Source organism: Vombatus ursinus, unplaced genomic scaffold (assembly GCF_900497805.2).
Source record: "Vombatus ursinus unplaced genomic scaffold, bare-nosed wombat genome assembly UNPS02010193.1, whole genome shotgun sequence".
Taxonomy (NCBI): domain Eukaryota; kingdom Metazoa; phylum Chordata; class Mammalia; order Diprotodontia; family Vombatidae; genus Vombatus; species Vombatus ursinus.
The window spans coordinates 7,473,062-7,493,912 of record NW_020949971.1 but is presented as its reverse complement, the minus strand read 5'-3'; the positions used below and the strand labels follow the sequence as shown (position 1 = coordinate 7,493,912).

Here is a 20,851-nt window from a genome sequence, read left to right as displayed (position 1 = left end):
CAGCTAGTAAGTGTTATGGGTCTTGAGGCCAAATTTGAACTCCGGTCTTCCTGAATCCAGGGCCAGTGCTCTATCCACTGTGCCACCTAGCTGCCCCTCCCTTTTTCTATTTATATAGCTATTCTTATGGAAGTTTTTTTTTTTATCATTTTCAGAAGCTTTGATGACCACTCCAATGCCTGAAATACTTTGTTTTTTGAACCTGGGTCTCTCTATCTTGCTGGGCTTGGAAATGTAACTGCACCTACATATAGGCTCAATCCTGTATTGAGCCATATGGGAGTTTTGACCTGCTCCATTTCTGACTTGGACTGATTTGCCTTTCCTGAGACAGTCTCCTCCCTCTGGAAAGCTCACCATGGTAGTGCTGACACCAAGTCTGCTCAGCCTTACTGCAGTGGCTTCCAACTCCCACGCTCAAGTGATCCCCCAGCCTCAGCTTCCATAGAAGCAGTAATTATATTGGGGCACTACCATACTCAGCTGTATGTATGTCACACACACACACATACGTAATTTTTTTTTTCGAAAAATGAAAACATTCTAATTAGGCCTGGCTTGGGAATGATTTTGAATTCAATTATTTAAGTTACTTTTTCTTTTTATATTTATTTCCTTTGAAAGTTTAGACATCAAAACTTTGATGTTAGTTTTCTTAGAGAATTTATTTTGGCGATAAGGACTATAAACTGAATTCATTGCTTCGAGGCCGTGACTATTTTGAAAACTAATAAAAATAATTGTTTTAATTGAATGTGAAAGTGTTTAAACTTGTATCTGCTTTTACACTTGTTATCTTAAAGTTGTCCCTTGGAAGTGAAGTTCTTTTGGTTTAAGCTAATTAATCAGAATGTGGTTAAAGAGATGGTTTTGCATAAGACTGTCCATTTATGGTCATGTGCCATTATACATCTTTCAGATAATTATGGTAACCCAAATTTCAATTGCATTTTTTGGTGTGTATATGACTTATTTGATTCTCACAACACGCCTGTGAAGTAAATGCTACTACTGTGCCCATTTTACAGATGACTCAGCTGAGACTGAGAACAATTTCTTGGCCAGCCCAGTATCACATGCCTACTAAATATATGAGGAAAGATTCAAGCCCAGGTCTTTCTGACTCCAGTTCTAGCACTCTACCTACTATACCATACTGCCTCTTTTAATGTAAATGTGATCTCAGGCTTCACTAGGAGAGACCTAGTGACTCAACATGGGAGGGGAAAGTTCTGCTATGTGTCAACCTGGATCTGATATAATAATAATAGATTACATTTACATAGTGCCCACTATGGGCCAGGCACTGTGCTAAGCACTTTACAATTATTATCTCACTTGATCCTTATGACAACCCAATACTCATTTTACAAAGGAAGAAACTGAGTAAAACAGAGGTTAAATGACTTGCCCAGGGTCACACAGCCAGTAAGTATTTGACCTCAAGTGTTCCTGACTCCAGGCCTGGCTCCGGATCATCTAGCTTCCCTTGAGTGTTTGTTCACTTCTTGGCACTGCATGTGTGAAGGGCATTGCCGAACTAGGGATGGTCCAGAGAAGGGGCCAGGGTGGACACCAGCCATGAGAACTGGCTGCATGAGGATAAGAAGCTAGAGGAACTGATGAGGTCTAGCATGGAGAGGAGAAAACTTATGGGGAAGCATGATAAATGGCATCGGAATTTGAAGGGCTACCATGGCGAGCAGACAAAAGACTCTTTGGCCTCCGAGGGCAGAGTGGGTGAAATCTGTAGAGAGAGGCAGGCTTAAGCTGTGCAGTGGTGAAAACCCCAAACCCTAGACTTAGAACCAGTAGGCCTCTGGGCTTCCATTCTCTTTCCTACACCGATTAGCTCTGTGACCCAGCACAAGTGACTTAACCTTTCCGAGCCTCAGCCTAATTGTTTCTGTAACGTGGATAATAATACCTGCAGCCTTCTTAGGGTTGTTAGAAAAATCAAATGAGGTAATGTGGCCAATGTGTTTTGTAAGCCTTAAAGAGCTGTAGAAATGTCAACTGTTATTATCTAGGAATGAATTCCAAATAGGGAGAACTACCCCAGCGTGGAATGGGACACCTTGGAAGGAGGTGGTTTCTTACTCATGGGAGGACTTCAAACAAAGGTGGATGGCTACTTGTTGGTGGAATCCCATTAATATATAAAGCTTCTTGAAGAAAGGCATAGCTTCTGTTGTTCTCTGTGTATCCCTGACACATAGTGTTGCTGTTGTTCATTTGTTTCGGCTGTATCTGACTCTTCATGACCCCATTTGAGGTTTTCTTGGCAAGGGTACGAGAGTGGTATGCCATTTCCTTCTCCAGCTCATTTCACAGTTGAGGAACCTGAGGCAAAGTTTAGTGACTTGCCCAGGGTCACACAGCTAATAGGTGTCTGAGGCCAGATTTGAACTCAGGAAGAGGAGTCTTCCTGTCTCCAGACCTGAAACTCTATCCGCTATGGCACCACCTAACTTCCCTGACACATAGTAGGAATTTAATAATGGCTCATTGAATGAATGGCCACTAGATGTCACTGTGGCGCAGTAGATGGAATGATGCTGGACTTGGAGTCAGGAAGACATGAGTTCAAATCTTCATTCAGATACTAGCTATGTGACACTTGGCAAATTTCTCTGGGCCTCAGTTTCTTTATCTGTAAAATGAAGAAGTTGGACTCTGATGTCAAAGTCCTTTCCAGTTCTAAATCTATAATCTTAAGAATGTTGAGTGAATGTTGGGCTAGTTGCTTCTGAGGTCCCTGCCAACCCAGAGATTCTCCAATTGTGTAATTAGGTAAACTTATTTGCAATAAATGTAGCTGAGGGAAGGCCTGCTTTTTTGTTTCATCCTGTACTCCTGTATAAACAGGAGATTAAATTTCTCCCCTGCTTTTCTGCAGAAAAACGTCCCTACAACTGTGAGGTTTGTAATAAGTCCTTCAAACGAATCGATCAGGTGGCCGCACACAAAATCATACACAGTGAAGATAAACCTTACAAATGCAAGCTTTGTGGCAAGGGATTTGCCCACAGAAATGTTTACAAGAACCACAAAAAGGTAAACCTCCACCATTGTTATTTGCCAGTCTCCCCATCTGAGATCAGCTGTGTTTCCTTTCAAACACTTGTTAGTGTGTTTGTATGAATGTGAACACAAATGTGTGTGTTTGTGTTAGCATGCTATTGTGTCAAACAGGGGATGGCAACATTGGAGAAAACTTTCCTGACACTCTTTGTTCCAAAGGCATTCAGTATCTTTGTAATAATGCACAAAAAGCTCAGTGACTACACTGGGGTTACAGAAATTTGTAGACTTCCTCTGCTGTCCTGGCATCTCTGTTCTTCTTTTTCTGTGTCATTAGGCTATGTGGGTCTCACCTGTTCTAAACAGCTGATGATTTTGTCAGTAGTCAGGGATTTCGTCCTCCTGTGGCTACTTTTCCAAGGTTGGAAAGACTTTGAGCATAGGCCCGATGACAGAATATTTCCCGTCATCCAATGATCAGTCTCATCCACCTTGAACAATAGATGACGATGAGGTCTTTGGCTAAGGGAGTCCATAGGCAAGCCACTTCAGTTGTCTGAGCCATTGTTTCTGAATCTGTAAAATAGGGGGATTGGAGAAGTTGACCTCTAAGGTCCCATGGAGATCTGGGAGCCTATAAAAGAAGATTCAAAAATCATTACACTTTGGACATAGTTCTCCTCTGTGGTAACAAGATGTTGGAAAGTCAACTTTGGGGAGAGGTGTGGTGGGGGTGGAAAGTGAACTATTGAAACTTTCTTAATCATGACATCAAACCCACAGTTTGTCAATAAACCCCGTCTCCTTATGGCAGGCATAGATTGACTAACAAGAGTCATCCATCACCTTTGCTTAATTGCTGGCCATTAATTTAAACTGAGGGAATATACTTTCGCAGTTAAAATGGTATCCATGCTGCTTTGGCAGTTACGTGAATATAAAACTTATCTGGCTGGTTTCTTGCCCACCCTCTTGAACTTCCTCATTTTTTTTTTTTTGGTCATGAAACTGATACAGTGACGTTTACAACCTTTTCACAATTTGGTTTATAGTGTACGTGAGCTGGGAGTTTGATCCAGGTTCCTTGCATCATCTTTCATGCTTTCAGTCATAAATCATGGGAGAGTAATAAGGATGACTCAGAGTTGGTAGAAACAATGATACCTAGTATTTCAGGAACAGAAAACCAATAGCTTTTCTGTGGTCAACAAATCCATGACCGTTGTACAATGATCTTAGCAACTGTATGGTTACCTACGAAGCCATGATTACAGGGAAGTTCCTGAAATATCCTCTAGGGAGGCACTTTGTTTCCCCCGGCAAGCAAAGCAGTCTTTTTTTATATTCTAGTCTAGTTACAGCTAACAGTGAAATGGAATAATCTCTCTGAGTGGACCACAGATATATACGGTACAGCTGGATGGTACTATGGAGGTTTCATAGCTGTTGGGCATCACAGGGGATTAAATTCTGGACCTAGAGCCAGAAAGAACAGAATTCAAATCATGCCTCAGATCCTCACCAGCTGTATGACTTTGAGCAAGTCACTTAATCTGTCTGCTTCAGTCTCCTCAACTGTTAGGTGGAGGTAACAGTAGCATCTACCAAGCATGGTTTTGGTAAGGATAAAATGAAATAACATATGTAAAGTGCTTTGCAAACCCCAAATCATTACATAAATACTGGTTATTATTGTTGCTGTTATTTTCTTATTTACCTATTCACATTGGGGCTATGATATTTGTTGACTAAGATGATAACATGGCAGAATGGATAGAACTCTGTAGTCAAGAGAGGTCTGGACTCAAATTCTGTGTCTGAAATTTGCCAGCTGGGTGACCCTGGACAAATCACATAATGACTCTAAACCTCAGTTGCCCACTCTGTAAAATGGAAATAATCCTACCTCCAGTACTTTACAGGGCTGTATTGAGGCTTCCATCAAGTAATGTTTGTTAAGCTCTTCTAAGCTTTAAAACACCATATCAATGTAAATTGTTATTAGTAATTCCCTTATTTATCACCACTGTCTTTTCATCTCTATTATTTATGGTAGTAAGAGCCCAATCTTACCTCTGAAATTGAAGTTCCCTGATGGAAATTGTTTTTGGTTCCCATGTAATTTAGAGCTTTCAGGTGGGAGCAATTTGGAAGGAATGCTCCTTCTAAAACTAAAATTCATATGTATATATGTGTGTGTGCATGTATACACACATACATACACACATATGAATATAGTTTGTTTGTTTGTTCATTTGGTTATTTGTTTTGAGAGATGATAGCATCCAGGAGTGTGCTGGAGCCAGCTCCTGTAGGCTTGTGAGATCCAGTTGTTAAAATTTCATTGTGAACACTTGTACTTCAGAAATGCACAAATGCTACAAATCAGGGATTACTTATTATTTTGCTGATTGTCTAGTCTTAAATGACAGAGAAGATATTGATAATCCAGAGTAAATTTAAACATGGGTCATGAATACCTTTTTTTCAGAGAACTAGTTGTCAAACCAGATAAGCCATCCACCACTGGTAACATCTCACTTAGGTGGCATAACTTATTTCCCAGATGGGGTTGAAATCAGAGAACCTGGGTTCAAATCCTGCCTCTGCCGCTTCCTATTTCTCTGACCTTGTACAAGTCATTTCATCTCTTTGGGGTGCCTGGGGTGTTCAGGAAGGGCTACCACCACTGGCATGAGGCCAGTGGAGCCCTTTTCAGGGCTGCACATCCACCTTTGGTGTCCACCAGTCACTCAACTCTCACTTGTGGCTCCCAGAAGCTGTAGCACGTACAGGGACCACACCCCAGTAAAATGACTTGACAAATGGCCTAAACCAAGTTGAAGGTAACCAACAGGCCTCAAACCCATCAGTGAGTTGGGGGGGGGTGTCTACCCCAAGCATATGAAGACTTCCCTAGGTGATATGGGCAGATGAGAACAATTTGTTCCAATGCCATGAAGGGGGCTGAAGCAGGCACTGTGGAGTGCTTAGAGCTTGGTCAGACCTTGAAGATTCTGAGGTCATCCACTGTATCCCAGGCCATTTCCCGTTATCTTGACTTCTGTCTTGCTACTAGATATTGATGACTCTGGAATACAGAGAGTGAAGCTGATGACTTTGTGCAACTCTGCCTCACTTAAATCCAATTCATGTGCAAGTGAAGTCACGTCACTGGTTTGATTCAAAAACAACAACTACCCAGAGCTAATGCACCCACACCCATCTCAGGTTTCCAATTATTTTTTGAGTAACTCACCAAGAGACTCTTAATGCCTAACAAAGCTTCATAGATTGTTCAGCCAACTGATCTGATTTAGAAGGCCCTGAGACATGAAAGGCCATAAAGTCAGAGGTGCTAAAAACAATATGCAAAAAGTGGCAATGGGAAGCCTGAGAGCCCGGAAGAAGACAGAAAATAATAGTTAAAATATGAAAGGAATTAAAAAAATACAGGTGTCAGAGGCCATTTGATGAATTTATAGATAGCTTTACCTACAGCAGTAAGCCTGGGACACATCACTGCCTTTCATTCCAGTTTAGATTCAGTCTTCATAACAATGAGTCCAAAAACCTGTCCATGTCAGTGCTCAGCACAATGCTTGGTACATGCTAGGCATTTAATAAGTACTGATTGAATTTAATAAAAATGGATTAAATTAAACACATCTTAGCACCTGTAGGAGCTTCATCACCTGGGAACAATTCTTATAGCACACAACACTTTGTTCATTCCTGCCTGGATAATATCAAATAGAGGAATGAGGCCCTATGTCCCTGGCACTTGGACCTTGCTGGGAATGACTATGTGCGGTATAGAAGTGAACTCTGCAGAGACATGAGCTGTTTTCTACATAATAAGATCACAGGCTCATAAATCTTGAGCTAGAAAAAAACTCAGAGGCTTCTATAGCAAATGTTTCATTTTACAGATGAGAAAACTGAGGCCCATGGAGAAAAAGTGAATTGCCCAGAGTCACATAGCAATACAGTCACAGTCTGAACCCAGATTGTCTCCAGAGCTGGTGCTCTTTTCCTCTGTTTCACATACTCACTACTTTGTTCTGTGATGTACCATGAGTCATTTTCGTCCTTAGATATAATTTTGAATTCCTGAAACTTTGAATTATATTTATAGCCTTAGTGAAGGAAAATATGACAACTTAGAGGCAGCTGTGTTATGAGTTTGAGTTACTTATTAATATAATTAACTTGTTAATAATAATAATAATCTATTTGTGAATAATATACGTTTTGTTTTTTTGAAATAGATGTTCCTATTTACTGTAATAATTTGAAATACAGAGTATAAAACATATTAGAAAATAATGAATCAATGAAAACTGATCAACTTACTCTTACAGTATTTCTCTCATTGGATTTTGACAGGGTGGGCAGTAAACCCATGTGGCAAATATGGAAAACATTTTATGGAAAATGCTCTTAAGTTAGCTGTTTTCAAATGTGCAAATCAGTACAGTATGGTACCATTACTTTTCATGCCATATAGTACAAATGTGTGGACTATTTGGCTTTAGCAAACATCTATATCATTGTGAGAAAGAGACTGGCTACATTTCTATGAGGATTTCACTGAGAATATTTCATCTATAATGGTGGTGACATTTCAGATGTATGGGTGGAGTTTAAGGAAAGAACCCTTTTTGACTGAGCCAACATTAGTTAAATGTTTGGAACCCGATCATCTGTAAAAATGAGATCATTCAGCTTTCCAACTGTCTAGAGAGCCATTTCCCATTCTGAGGTCAAGCCCTGGTATCGAGAAAATGACCTGAGTTCATGGGCTTCATGTCTTCTCATCAGTTTTGCCCTAGTATTTGTTTGCTTCTGAATCAGGAACACCAACAAACAGAAACCACCCAGTACCTATGAATTCATCACGTTAGCTGGGGAAGCCAAGTCTCCTACCTGGGGTATGCTATGTCAACTCATAGAAAGTTAGAGACTTGGAGCCAGGAACTGTTCTGTCTGTGTCTTTCTACAGGCCCAGTACAGTGCCTGGAACATTGCAGTAGTTACTTAATGCATCTTTGTTGAATTTAATTTAATTTAATTGAGCCTTCCTTAGAACTGACTGAATGATTGTGAGTCCTCAAATGAACCATTTCTTACCATCTGGATGGACTTTTGTTCAGACAAGGAGAATGCTTTTAGCATATTCCTTCCTTTTAAAGGGCCGTCTTCTTCTTTCACTGACTCTTTGACTCTGGAAATTATGGTTTCTGAAACTTCCTTAAGTGAGGAATTTCTAGAAGTGAGGACCTCCACTGGCTGGGAAAAATGGGCACCAACTGATAAAGATGGCACTAGTCTCTTGACATGAAAAATTCAAGACTTTAAAAACATTTAGGGAACTTTTTATTTCAAGTGGGAAAATAAAGACTAGCTTTCCTAGCAGGTACTGAGACCTGGGAAATTAAAAAAAAAACAACAACAAAACCTCAGAATATTTTTTTTTTACCCTCAAGGATTTCTAGGACCAATAGGATTGAATATCTTGGATTTATTTCAATTCAAAAGCATGTCTTCAGCATCTACCATGTGCCAGACACTGTTCTAGATATTTATTGGGCATACAAAGACAAAAATGAAACATTCTTTGCCCTCAAGAAGCTTATATTCCATTGAGGGACACTACTAGATATCATAGAAGAGAAGGATAAGTATGACACAAAGGGTAAACAAAGTAAATGTTAAGTAATGCCTATGTTTGGCAAGATGTGCTAACAATTGGCTGGATCAGGAAAGGTCTTCCTCACGTCAGAGATGTCAGAGGCATAACTGAAGTTAGATAGTCAAGAGAATAGGCAGTATGATCAATTGGGAAGAGATGGTCATGGCACAGTAAAAGGAAACCTGAGTTTGGAATCAGATCTGCCTTTGAGTTCCTGACTTCTCATCTTCTAGCTGTGTGATTCTAGGTTTAGCCTCTCCAAGCCTCAGTTTCTTCATTTGCAAAATGGCTAGGGCTAGGGCTAGGAATTGATCTGTAATTTCAATGATTTAGGAAATTCCTACTGAGGAACTCCTTCTACCAAGGCAGGTCAGCATTTCTCTGAAACTTAAGATTTTATAAAGCTATCGAGAATGCTGAGATCTTGCCCAGGATCACACAGCCAGGATGGGTCAAAGTCAGAACTGGATTGTTTTCCTGACTCTGAGACCATCTGTTTATCTACTGCTCCACACTGGATATTATAATATCAGTGGGAGTGATGATGATGATGATGACAAACAAAATAACTTATCTCACCAAATTGTAAGATTCAAATGAGAGAGTAGTCTTAAGTAATTTGTAACTATAGTACCATGTAAATATACATTATGTTTTTCTTCTCCTAGTGCATTTGCCACTAAGTCTATGGGTATCTGGTAAAGGTTTTGCAACCAACTCTAATATATGTGTATATATTATATATGTTCATATATAATATGTAACATTTCATATCTATGTATATGTATGTACATATACATAATACTATGTTATGTTACATATATAATATATACTATGTATACATGTATGTACATTAAAAAAAATTAACCTACATTATTCACATTTTTTCCATTACCTTCTTAAGTCAAGACAACAATAAAACAATAAATCAAGCCCTGATTTGTGACACATGCCAATTTCTGAGATGTAAATACACAGACTGAAAATTTAATAATTGAATTGGCTCCAACCATCTCCTGACTTAGGCCTGAGCTTCACATATAAGCACTGCCCAGGTAGGATAGGAGGGACATAACTCCAGGCTGGGGATTCAGGTCTTGGTTTGACTGGCTCATCCTATCAGAAGAATGACAAGTTGTGCACATACTGTCATTTTAAAATTATGCATTAGGAGGCATAAGTTGGTAGTTGATTTCAACCCAAGTTTCATAAGAATAACTCTCAGTGCCTGGCACATTACTTAGCCTTTTCAGCTCATAGACCAAACCAGCTTGGATCAGCGTGCAGCCACGTGCTGTTTCAAGTAAAAATGGCGGCAGAGCCGTGACCGAGACTTTTGTTAAATTTTATGGAACCCACTGATCCCTGCTGAGAATGTGGGTGCCCACTCCTACTGTGCTCAGAGTCTCAGAGTGGGTTTGATAACTTACCCTCTAGAAAAATGGATTTCACCATTCTGTCCCCAGATTCTATTGTCTCTGGTGGAGAAGTGGCTGTTTTTAGGTAACTCACCTTAAAAGCTAGCAGTAAAAATCTAATCCACTGACCTTGAAAGCAAAAAGACAGGCCTTTTATGTAACTTCAATTTTATGTCCTGCCCTAGGGGAGAGTCATATGCTTAGGACATTTTTGTCATATGCTTGGGGAGAACCATACATTTTTAGGAAAAAAAAGAATGGTTCTAGCAAAAATCCTCCCTACTGGTGGTTGTTTCCCCTAAGTTTGCTTGGTTTCTGGATTTTTCCAGGAATGTTCATACCGATCTTCATGTCCCGAACATGACCTACTGAATAAGTGGAATTTCCAGTAAAATACAGGGTTATGTGGCAAAGCTCGTATTACTGATGGACACATTTACTACTCAGCTTGAAATGGCCCTGATGAAAGTTTCACTCCCGCCATAAGGTTAATATTTGATGAATGTAGTGAGGAATTTACCAATTCAGCAATTCCCACAGAGAAATAACATCAGATGTCCTGCTGAAGCAAGTTTGAAACCCTTTCTCCAAGTGTCCACAAAGAGGACTTCATGTTTTTACATAGAATTTTGGTGTCCAATATGACCATAATCAATTGGGATTCAGATTCTGTCATGGCATGTAAAGGGATTCATTTATCTAGTTAGTCACACAACAGGCTCTTTTTTTTTCTTTTTAGATTTTATTTTGACATCAAATTAATTTCCAAAGATACCCTCCCCTCCCCCATCCCTTGTAACAAAAAATAAGAGGGGAAGACTGAGACACACAGTGACAGAGAGCAAAGCATTTCAACCAAACTCATCAACACATTGATTGAGTCTGACAGAATATGCATGTCACACACTCGAGATATCCCACTTCTTTGAAGAAGGTGCATTTTTTGAATGAGTTTTCATAGCCAAGTTTGGTCATTATACTTAAGTGGCATGCAGGGTTTTTATTTTGTTTGGGTTTTGTGATTGTTGATGTCCTTTACGTTTACATTTCAATGAGCCCTTTAAAGTTCTGTTATGTGTAAATCATACTTAGATGTTGGACAGAACCAAAATTCTCCTTGCCTTCAAGGCGCTTACAAATTATTGGGAAGGACAAAAACACTTGTGCATATATAGATCGCTATAAAATCTATACAAAGGTGTAGTGTGGTAGATGGGAAAGAGCATGAACTTGGAGTCAGGGGACCTGGGTTTGAATCCTGACTTTTCCATTTACTAGTTGTATGACTACACTGTACGTCACTTACCTTCTCCGGGATGTTGTTTTCTTGAAAGTGAAAGTGTTGGACTGCATGACATCTGAAGTTTCTTACAGTTCTAGATCTGAAAAAAGATTAAGTACTTTTTTGGGGGTGCATATAGGTTAGGAGGTTAGTAAGTAGACAGAATCTACCTAGGTAAGAAACGGTGTTGTAGAAGGTGGCATAATCTGTTTGGGATGGGTGCTAGGGCTTTTTCACAGACTTACATAATGTGTTTTCCTTCAACATGTTGATGTCATCAATAATTTCTCTAGAAATTGAAATTGGCTAAGTCTTGTTGGGAAAAGATCACATGATTTGGAAAATCAGCAAGGTGTTTGGAATTCTGTTCCAGAAAAAGGTTCAGCAGTCTATAGGAAGAAGCACGCAAGCTCTAACGGTCATGATAATTATTGCTAGCTTTCCAACAACACTTTAAAGTTTGTGCAGCACTTTATGTATGTCACCTTCATAACAACCCTGTGAAGTATGTGCTATCATTATTCCCATTTTACAGAGGAGGAAAATGAGGCAGAGGTTAAATGGCTTGCCCAGGATTGCAAAGTGAGTAAATGTCTTAGGAAGAATTTGAATTCAGATCTTCCTGACTCCAAGTCCAGCACTGTAATCACTGTGTCACCTTTACAGAAGGGCCTCACCTCCCCCTGTAACTCCCATTCATTTCAGTCCAGTCCTGTAGGATGTTCTTCCAAAGGTGAGAAGGCCCATTCCATGTCTTCCTGTCTAGTCTTTGTACTTTCATCCTGAGATTATTTTCGTTTTATTCTGTACAGGTCCTCCGTGTGCATAGGCATTTGCATGTTGTCTCCCCATTACACTGTGAGCTCCTACAGAGCAGGGACTGGTTTTGTGCAGTGACTAGCACATAGTAGGTACTTAAATGCTCAATGATTTGACTAGTCTGTCCATTGTTGCCTTCTCTACAGTGACTATTAGTGGGTAGAGAGTACTGATGTAACCAGTACAAAATGTGGTGGTGATCTTTGCAAAGAGAATACTTAATCACTTGGCCACAGATTTATCACTTGGCCATTTATCAGATTAGAAAGACCTTATGGTCAAAATATGAGCCAGTTCCTTTCATGCTACTTTAAAGATGGAGCTCTGTCTTTTCCCACTTCATTCATTGCCATCCTATGAAGTCTCTACCTCAAAGGAATATCTCTGTCTTTTCCAATGGTACCACAGAAATAAAATACTTTTCTACACAGAACTTGCAAAGAGCCAAGAAACTTAGAATTTTCACACTACACGATAAGAATTGGTAATAGCCAGAATGGTCTTCTTAAACTGCAGTTCTAACACTCATTAAAATCCAGTCACTCCTAATTGCTTCTAGGATCAGATATAAATTTCCTGCTTTTGCATTTAAAACTTATCACAACTGGACCCTTCCTACTGCATTGTATGGGCCAGTCCTACTGGCCTGCTTTCCATTTTTAAGCAAGACACTCTATCTCTTATCTCCATGCTTTTTCCATTAACAGAGATCTTTCCAGGTCCCCTCACTCTAATATTACCTTGTATCTACCTTGTTTATTATTTAAATGTATGTTATTATGCCCCATCTCCATCATCCCCAGTAGACTGTAACCTCTTTGAGGGAAAGCACCATGTTTTTGCCTCTGTATCCATAGTATTTAGCATAGAGTAAGCAATGGAAAAATACATGATTGATTGATGAGCTCTAAATTATGAAATTGATGTTTTTTTTGCCCCAAACAGTTTACTTAATTGGTTCCTCTTACTTTTTAAACAGTCACATCAAGATAATGTGAAAGTTATGTAGGTGTAATCTTTATCTGATTACATTTCAAATCAGGATCACTCCTTAAATATACTAATAATGATTGAAGTTTTCAATAATAAAGTGGTTTACATTCCAAGCAATTTCTCCTATTTTTGTATCACTAATTTAAGGCAAAATTATAACTTTTCACAAGTTTCATTAGAGTGAATAAACATACGTGAGCAGATTTTACACTTTTTAAAAAGTTTTTGATGCACACAGAACTTATATTCTAGTCAAAGGAATAAATAAATGCAAAACATGGGTAATGCATGTACAAGCTGGTTGTAGGAATGCCTTAGCATAGATTGTTGTTGACGAGAGGCATGCATAAACAAAGGGAAGGGCGGGGAAGGAAGATAGCAGACATGGTCTCATGTAAAGGAAGGCTCTCCAGCTGAGCCTTGAAGGAAGTTTGGGATGCCAGGAGGTAGCGGTGAGCAGAAAGTGTAATCCAAGTACGGGGGAACAGCCTACTCCACAGACTGGCGGTTGGGATATGGCATGTTTATGAGAGCTTTTCTGATAAGGTTTATCTGATCTCCTTGCCAGAAGGGCTGGTAAACACTTCATGTACAGGGAATGACCAGCCATTATCACCACATTATCACTGCAACTGCTCTGACCTTTCCAACATTCCCTCTCTTTCACTCCTCCACCACAAAACCCAAGCAGCTCCCCATTTCTGAAATGACTAATTGATGTTCCTGGTCCTCCACCTGACACACTCTTTCATCTGCAGACCCACTCTGAGGAGAGGCCCTTCCAGTGTGAGGAATGCAAAGCTTTGTTCCGGACCCCCTTCTCTTTGCAGAGACACCTGCTAATACATAACAGTAAGTGCCAATCCAGGCATTTGGTTAGAGGGCAAAAGGGCAAAGAAAGGGTTGCCAGGCTCCTTGAGCCCATGCTGACTCACTCAAGCAATACCTGTGACAGGAAAAGTCTTGTGAAAACTCTTCTATGCATAGGGAATTTGTTGACTGGGTTAATTTCTAGGAAGGCTGAATCTTCATAAAGGAAGGAATGCTGAATGTGAAGTTTGAGACCTCCACTCAAATCAAAGCTGTCTTTTCATATTCACATGACTTTAGCCTCAGTTTCTTCCTCTGTACCATGAGATGGATGGAGTGCATAGGGTCTAAAGTAATCTGTGCTCCTAAACTTCTAAAACAGGGAAATCCCGGGTAAAATTTGAGAACTTTGTTTCTACCTTCTGATTCCCAAACTGACTTGGTTTGTCCCCAGGTTTTCTTCCCAACTCCCCTTTAGGTTTTCCACCAGAATGACTTCTTGGGTTTAGGGAGTGTTCTCGGAATTTACTGAAAATAGATCTCAAACAGTTATTTCCCATGACCCAAAAGACTGAAAGGAACAGCCGTAATGATCAGAAAAGGTTTGTGATGCCATGGACCTTAGATATCATGCAGTCTAACACCCTTACCCCACATTTTGACCTGGGATGGAACAAATGCCCAGGTGAATTGTAGCATCCAACCTCACACCACGAGTTGATGACAGAATTGAGCAGAGAGCCTAAGGTTCCTGCCTCCCAGACCACTGGTCTTTCCAACTAGACTGCACTCCCTCAAGCCTCTTGCTTATTCTGAAGGGACATGCATTCAATTCATACAAAATTACACTGCAGAAATCCTAGAGTCTTAGAAGCATGGAACCTTTAGAACATGAGACAATTGGTTACCTAGCCCTTACTCGAAGACTTCCAGTAAAAAGGAGCTCATCATCTCTCATACATCACTATTCCTTTTCAGATGACTCTGACTGGCAACAAGTATTTCTTTGAATTGAACAGGACTCTTCCTCTCTTCCTCTTCCTCTCATTGTTCCTAATTCTATTCTCTGAGGACATATATCATAATTCTCCTCCTTCCACATGCCAACCCCTCAAAGACAGTTCTTTCTTTTCCTTTCCAGGCCAGATGTCATTAATTCTTTCAACTGAGCAAGTCTTCTCACTATACATGTTTACTTCCCTGGAATTATTTCTGTCTTTCAGTGTCCTTCCTAAACTAAAATGCCCAGACCCAAATACCATATGCCAGGTGTGAGCAGGGAAGAATATATCATCTGATGATCATGTCTTTCTTTCCAAATATTATGCTTTTATTAATGTAGCCTAAGGTCACATTATCATTATTATTTAGTTGCCACGTTGACTTATGTTGGGGTTTACAATCCACTCAAATCCTCACATCTTTTTTTTTCTTTAGAAATATTTTCCAGTCATGTCTCTTACTTGTGTAATTCATTGTTTAAACCCAAGTATAAGACTTTACATTGATCCTTGTTTAATTTCATCTTCTTATATTTGACTCTTCACTCTAGCCTCTCAAGTTCATTTTAGATGACAAAGCCTGGAGCCTCATATATGGACCCTGGGACTCCAGTTTTGGATGCTATTCTTTTCTTTCCTCCTACTCCATGAAATATTTGAGTCTTTTTTTCAGGAGTTCAGGTCCTTCCAGAGTAGGAGAGCAGTTGAGTTTTTGCTCAATGGAAAAAGTGGGATTCCATAAAAATATACATAAGAACTGTTCTAACAAATTTAAACTTAGGGTTTTCTTTTCTTTTTCCCCTTCTTTTTTTATAAGGTTTTATAATAGCTATAATTTTTTAAGACATCAATTTTGCAAACTTGAAGCTTTAGGAAAAATATCATTATGCTGGGTTTCATAAAAGTGGCTTCTACTTCTGAGAGACCAGAATTTTATATGACAGGGAAAAAGAAAATCTAAGCTCTTCTTAACTCTACCTATCCTCAGGAAGTCATGACTTATGGATTTTCTTTCTTTTACCTGGACGTGTTACATAGGAGGAAGTTAATTATGACTAGACTCATTCACATCTTACTCTATAGAAGGTGCAGTCTTGAAAGTTCTTTTTTTTTTAAGACAAAAAGACTCATGGATTTGGATAATATGTTTAAAAGAAAAACACATCTTGGAGAAGTCCCTTAATGTATGAATATTAAAGTTTGAGAACAAAAGAAGCAAGTTGTTATGACTTCTGTAAATGCTGCACAATGGTGATGATGGTGATCGACTATACCAAGTTTCTTTCCATTGAGAAAAAGGGTGCTGCATCTCTTAGATGCCTTTGGTGCCTACCTCACAATCAAGCTTCTTAGCTCTGAAGACAGAATTAAGCATAGTGTGACTGACTCCCAATTTTCTATAAAAGAGGAATAAAAAAATGAGATTGCTGCTTTGTATCACAGTCGTGATTTCAATCTTCAAAAGCATTTTAAAAACAAATTTTTGCAAGATTAATTGTTTTTAGAATGGGAATTAAAAGAAAAAGTCAGTTCCACTAACAACAGTGGGATTTGTGTAGCTAAATCTTGGCCCGACATTCTGGAAAATTCCTTCTTGTACAATGTAACTTGATTTCTCATAGTAACAGTGAACAATTAGTGGGAAGAGTCCAATACTTTTCATTCCTATTTATTAGCTTTCAGACAACCAGAGAAGTATGACATTGAAGGTGGCAAGAGGAATTAGATGTGAGTCTACATTCGTATCTATATGTTATATGATATGATCTGAATGAAATTATATGTACTAAAAGTATATTAATCAAATATTTTCCAAAGAGCTACCCAGATGTTTAGCTGGTTAAAAATGATTTATTTGTCTTTATGAATCTTCATTTAAAGTCACTAAGGGAAAATTTAAATAAAAAACACTGTTATATAGTATATAGAGGACCAAGCATGGAGTCAAGTACTCTCTCTGACATGTACTGGCTGTGTAACTGAAAGCTGGTCATTAAACATCTCTGTGATCAAGGACAGGTTATTGCATGTCTTAGTGCCCCAGGAAAAGCTCCAGGACTAAATGTTACTGATAAGTTACCAATCCGTGCCAGTGAAGGAGTTTCTGTACTAGGAATTCTTTACACTAATGAACCTGCAGGCATGCCACTCCTCATTAGTCAGGTAAGATTAACAATTTTAAGAAAAATAATAAAATATAATAGAATATCGTAGAAGAAAAGAAACTAAAGTACATCCAATCTTATCTTAATTCATTAGGGAAAACCAATAAAATGGAAAAGAAAAAGCATTTATGGCTGCAGAATATGAAGAATAAATCAGAATGATGTCTGAAATTATCACAATTTTTATTTCCTTCCAATCCCAAGAGAAATAGCTAACTAGCTCCCTCATTAAAAAAGTAAATGACAGAATATCAGAGTGAAAAAAAGATTCTTAGGGGCATCTAGTCCAACCTGTACCTGGGGAAACACTCCATCTACAATCTCTAGTCTTCACTTGAAACATACACTCCCCCCACCCATCACCAGTGAGAGGAAGCTGCTATATCCTGAGTGAGCCCATTCTCCTTTTGGACTACTCTAATATGGGGTTGGGGTAGGTGGGGGAGAGGGGATCCATATGTTTTTTTCTTTTCTACTTCTTGTTCTTTGTTCTGCACTGCAGATTAAATCTAATGCTTTTCCCACATGAGAGCCCTTCAGATAATCAGAGGCAGTTAACATCATCCCTCCCTTAAGTCTTTTCTTCTTCAAGCTAATCCTCACTTGGTTCAGCTATCCTCTTACAACACGATCTTGAGACCCTTCACCATTGCAGATGCCTTCTTCTGGACATTCTCCAGCTGATTAATGAACTTTACACAATGCTCCATGTGTGGACTGATCAGCCAGAGAACATTAATATTCTCATGTTGCTAGAGCTGGATGTAATTTTAATACAGCCTAACATTTTATTGGCTTTTTGGCTGCCAATCATAGTATCATAGACCTCGAGCTGGAAGGGCCATTTGGAGGCCATTTAATCCAAGCTGCTCTTTTGCCAGATTAGGAATGTAAGTGAATTGCCAAAGATCACATGGGTGGTAAGTGTCAGAGTTGGGATTTGAACTCAGGTTCTATTTCTCTTTCAGCTGTATCATACCGCCCTCAATTCATATTGAACTTATTGTCTATTAACATTCCCATGCATTTTCCCAATGGATTATGTTCTAATCATATCCCCCCATTTCATCCTTGTGCAACTGATCATTTGAACTTTTAGTCCACATTTATCCCTATTATATTTCGTCTTCCTAGATGTGACCAAAGTTTCTAAGCCTCTTGAGATCTTTTTTGAATCCCAAAGTTGTCTTCCTCCTTAATATATATTAGGTTTATTTCCAACAATTTTAAAGATGGCTTTGACATGGGGACTATGAGAATGCATTTAATGATATGGGAAAAAAAAAACTTTTCCAGAATTCTCTTTCTCTTAGTATCTGTGCCAAATATTTCACTATAACTTGCAAATTTAACAGAGGTTTCTAAATTCTCTCTTGTTGCAGAAGCCTTGTGTGTGAGGAATTAAGGAATAAAAGCTGAATAAAATGGGTTCCTTGACCTCATAGCCTAAACATTGTGCATTCATCCCAGGCTTACTGTATTCCATACTTCGATTCTTTTCTCCCATCATACCTTAGAATTGGTTTATGCTGTTGGGTCAGTACCCTTGCTGACATTTCCTTTTCATCTTTCTAAACCAGTTACTTTGGCACCCAACTGGATTTGTCAAAGAGAGGACATAGGCCTTTCCCTTCATCTGATCCCTGAAAACAGCATACAGCACCTCCTTTACCTTTTCTTAGGGCAGGGGTGGGGAACCTGGGGCTTTGAGGCCACATGTAGCTATCTAGGTCCTCAAGTGAGGCCTTTTGACTGAATCTAAACTTCACAGTTCTATAAAATTTGGACTTAGTCAAAAGGTCGTAGATGGCCACATGTGGCCTTGAGGCCGCAGGTTCCCCTCTTTGTCTTAGTGTTTTCCTGTGAACTACCATTGGACAGCGAGATGGTATGTTGGATAGAGTGCTGAGCCTGGAGTCAGGAAGACTAAGTTCAGTCTGGCCTTACACACTTACTAGCTGTGTGACCTTGAGCAAGTCACTTAACCCTGTTTGCCTTAGTTTTCTCACCTGTAAAATGACCTAGAGAAGGAAATGGCAAACCACTTTAGTATCTTTTCCAAGAAAATCCCAAATGGGACCTTGAGAATTTGGACATGGCTGAAATGACTGAACAACAAATGCCATTGGAAAACATTGTGGAAGAGAGGAGGATTGTAATAAAAAAAAAAGAAAACCTAAGTCTTATAGAAGCCTTATCCTCTTCCTTTTTAAAAATATACAGGAAACTAGGTCATATAATTTTTTAAATTGTTCTTTTGTCTGGTTTTATAGCAAATGATTTCCACTACAATACACCACACTGGACACACACACACACACACACACACACACACACACACACACACACACCCTTGGAGTAAACAAACAAACAACAAAAAAATAAGAGAAGAATCCCCATTTGAAATGCTCTTTAGTGTCATGTACTGAGATTTTGGTACGGACAAAAAAGAAATCAGCCAGTTAAAAGATGACTGAATCAATTTATAATATAGCACATTTATATTCAATTCAGTTGTTCAGTGAGTGACTTAGAGGGTTGTTTAATCTCTATGGTAGTTGGAGAGAAGGTGACTGTGATCAGCTTTCCTTATGGGACACTTCTAGTCCTGCTTCTGTTCATATCCCTTGTCCTGCTCCCTGGTTATTGAGAGAAAAATGTATAGTTTATTAAGATATTCAAATTTTATTTTAAAAAAATCCTCTTGAGTATAAGGAAAAGGAGAAATGCTTGTTAGTCATGGGAAAAGGTGCAGCTTATAAAGACTCTCAGAGAGGTTTGGATGATATGGACAGTTTATTTTTTTAATTATCATAGCAAATTCATCCTCAAAACCAGTACCAACTATGGTTTTGACATTTGACAGTCATTGGACTGAATTGGATTCTCTAGCTTGACCCAGACAACTCATGATTGAATGAGAGCTATACTATGGTTAGAAAAAGATCAAAGCAATCATAGTCTATACCTTAGCTTACAAACTGGAACAGAATCATTTTATTTGGGGAATTTGGGTCCTTTGAAAATTTTGAAGAAATTGAGGCAATCTAGAAAGGAATGATTGGAATCAAAGTGTCTTTTCTGGCCCAAGGTTATCTTGCTCCATTTCTCCCTTTATCTACTGGACACTATTGACCTTTCTCTCCAGCTCTGCTGTGAAGATAAGCTTTTTATCTTTGCCCATATGGAGCTGGTTTAGATGAAGAGGAATAGGTTCAGTGGGAATGTGAGGGAGCCCTTTCCCACTCAGGCTGGAGCCAAGGGCAGCAAGGCCTGAAGTGCTGTTCGCCAGTCGGGAGAAATGGCTTTCTTTTATGGTTAGGCAGTGTCTCCACCTAGGCTGAGGTTAGTGGGGGAAGGACAGCGAGGAGGTGACAGGAGGAAAGGGCCCCAGCCTCGCTTGGTCTCTTCACATTTGACTTTTTTGTTTCCAAGGTGAACGAACTTTCAAGTGTGATCAGTGTGATGCTACCTTTAAAAGGAAAGATACCTTAAATGTTCACATCCAGGTGGTCCATGATGGACACAAAAAATACAAATGTGATCTGTGTGACAAGGCGTTTGTAACACCTTCTGTGCTTAAAAGTCACAAAAAAGTAAGTACAAGTCCACCCCAAATTTGAATTCCTTTTGTATTTTCTTTC

At 39.2% G+C, this 20,851-nt stretch overlaps 1 protein-coding gene across 1 annotated transcript in view; it reads left to right on the top strand.

The window, feature by feature from the left end:
- The window catches only part of PRDM5 (PR/SET domain 5), a 169,422-nt gene that overhangs the window by 82,030 nt on the left and 66,541 nt on the right, over window positions 1-20,851 (top strand). Inside the window, exons 10-12 of the mRNA XM_027853751.1 lie at window positions 2,900-3,057; window positions 13,990-14,083; window positions 20,643-20,803. Coding sequence (XP_027709552.1) covers window positions 2,900-3,057; window positions 13,990-14,083; window positions 20,643-20,803 — 413 coding nt within the window. The remainder of the gene's footprint in view (window positions 1-2,899; window positions 3,058-13,989; window positions 14,084-20,642; window positions 20,804-20,851) is intronic.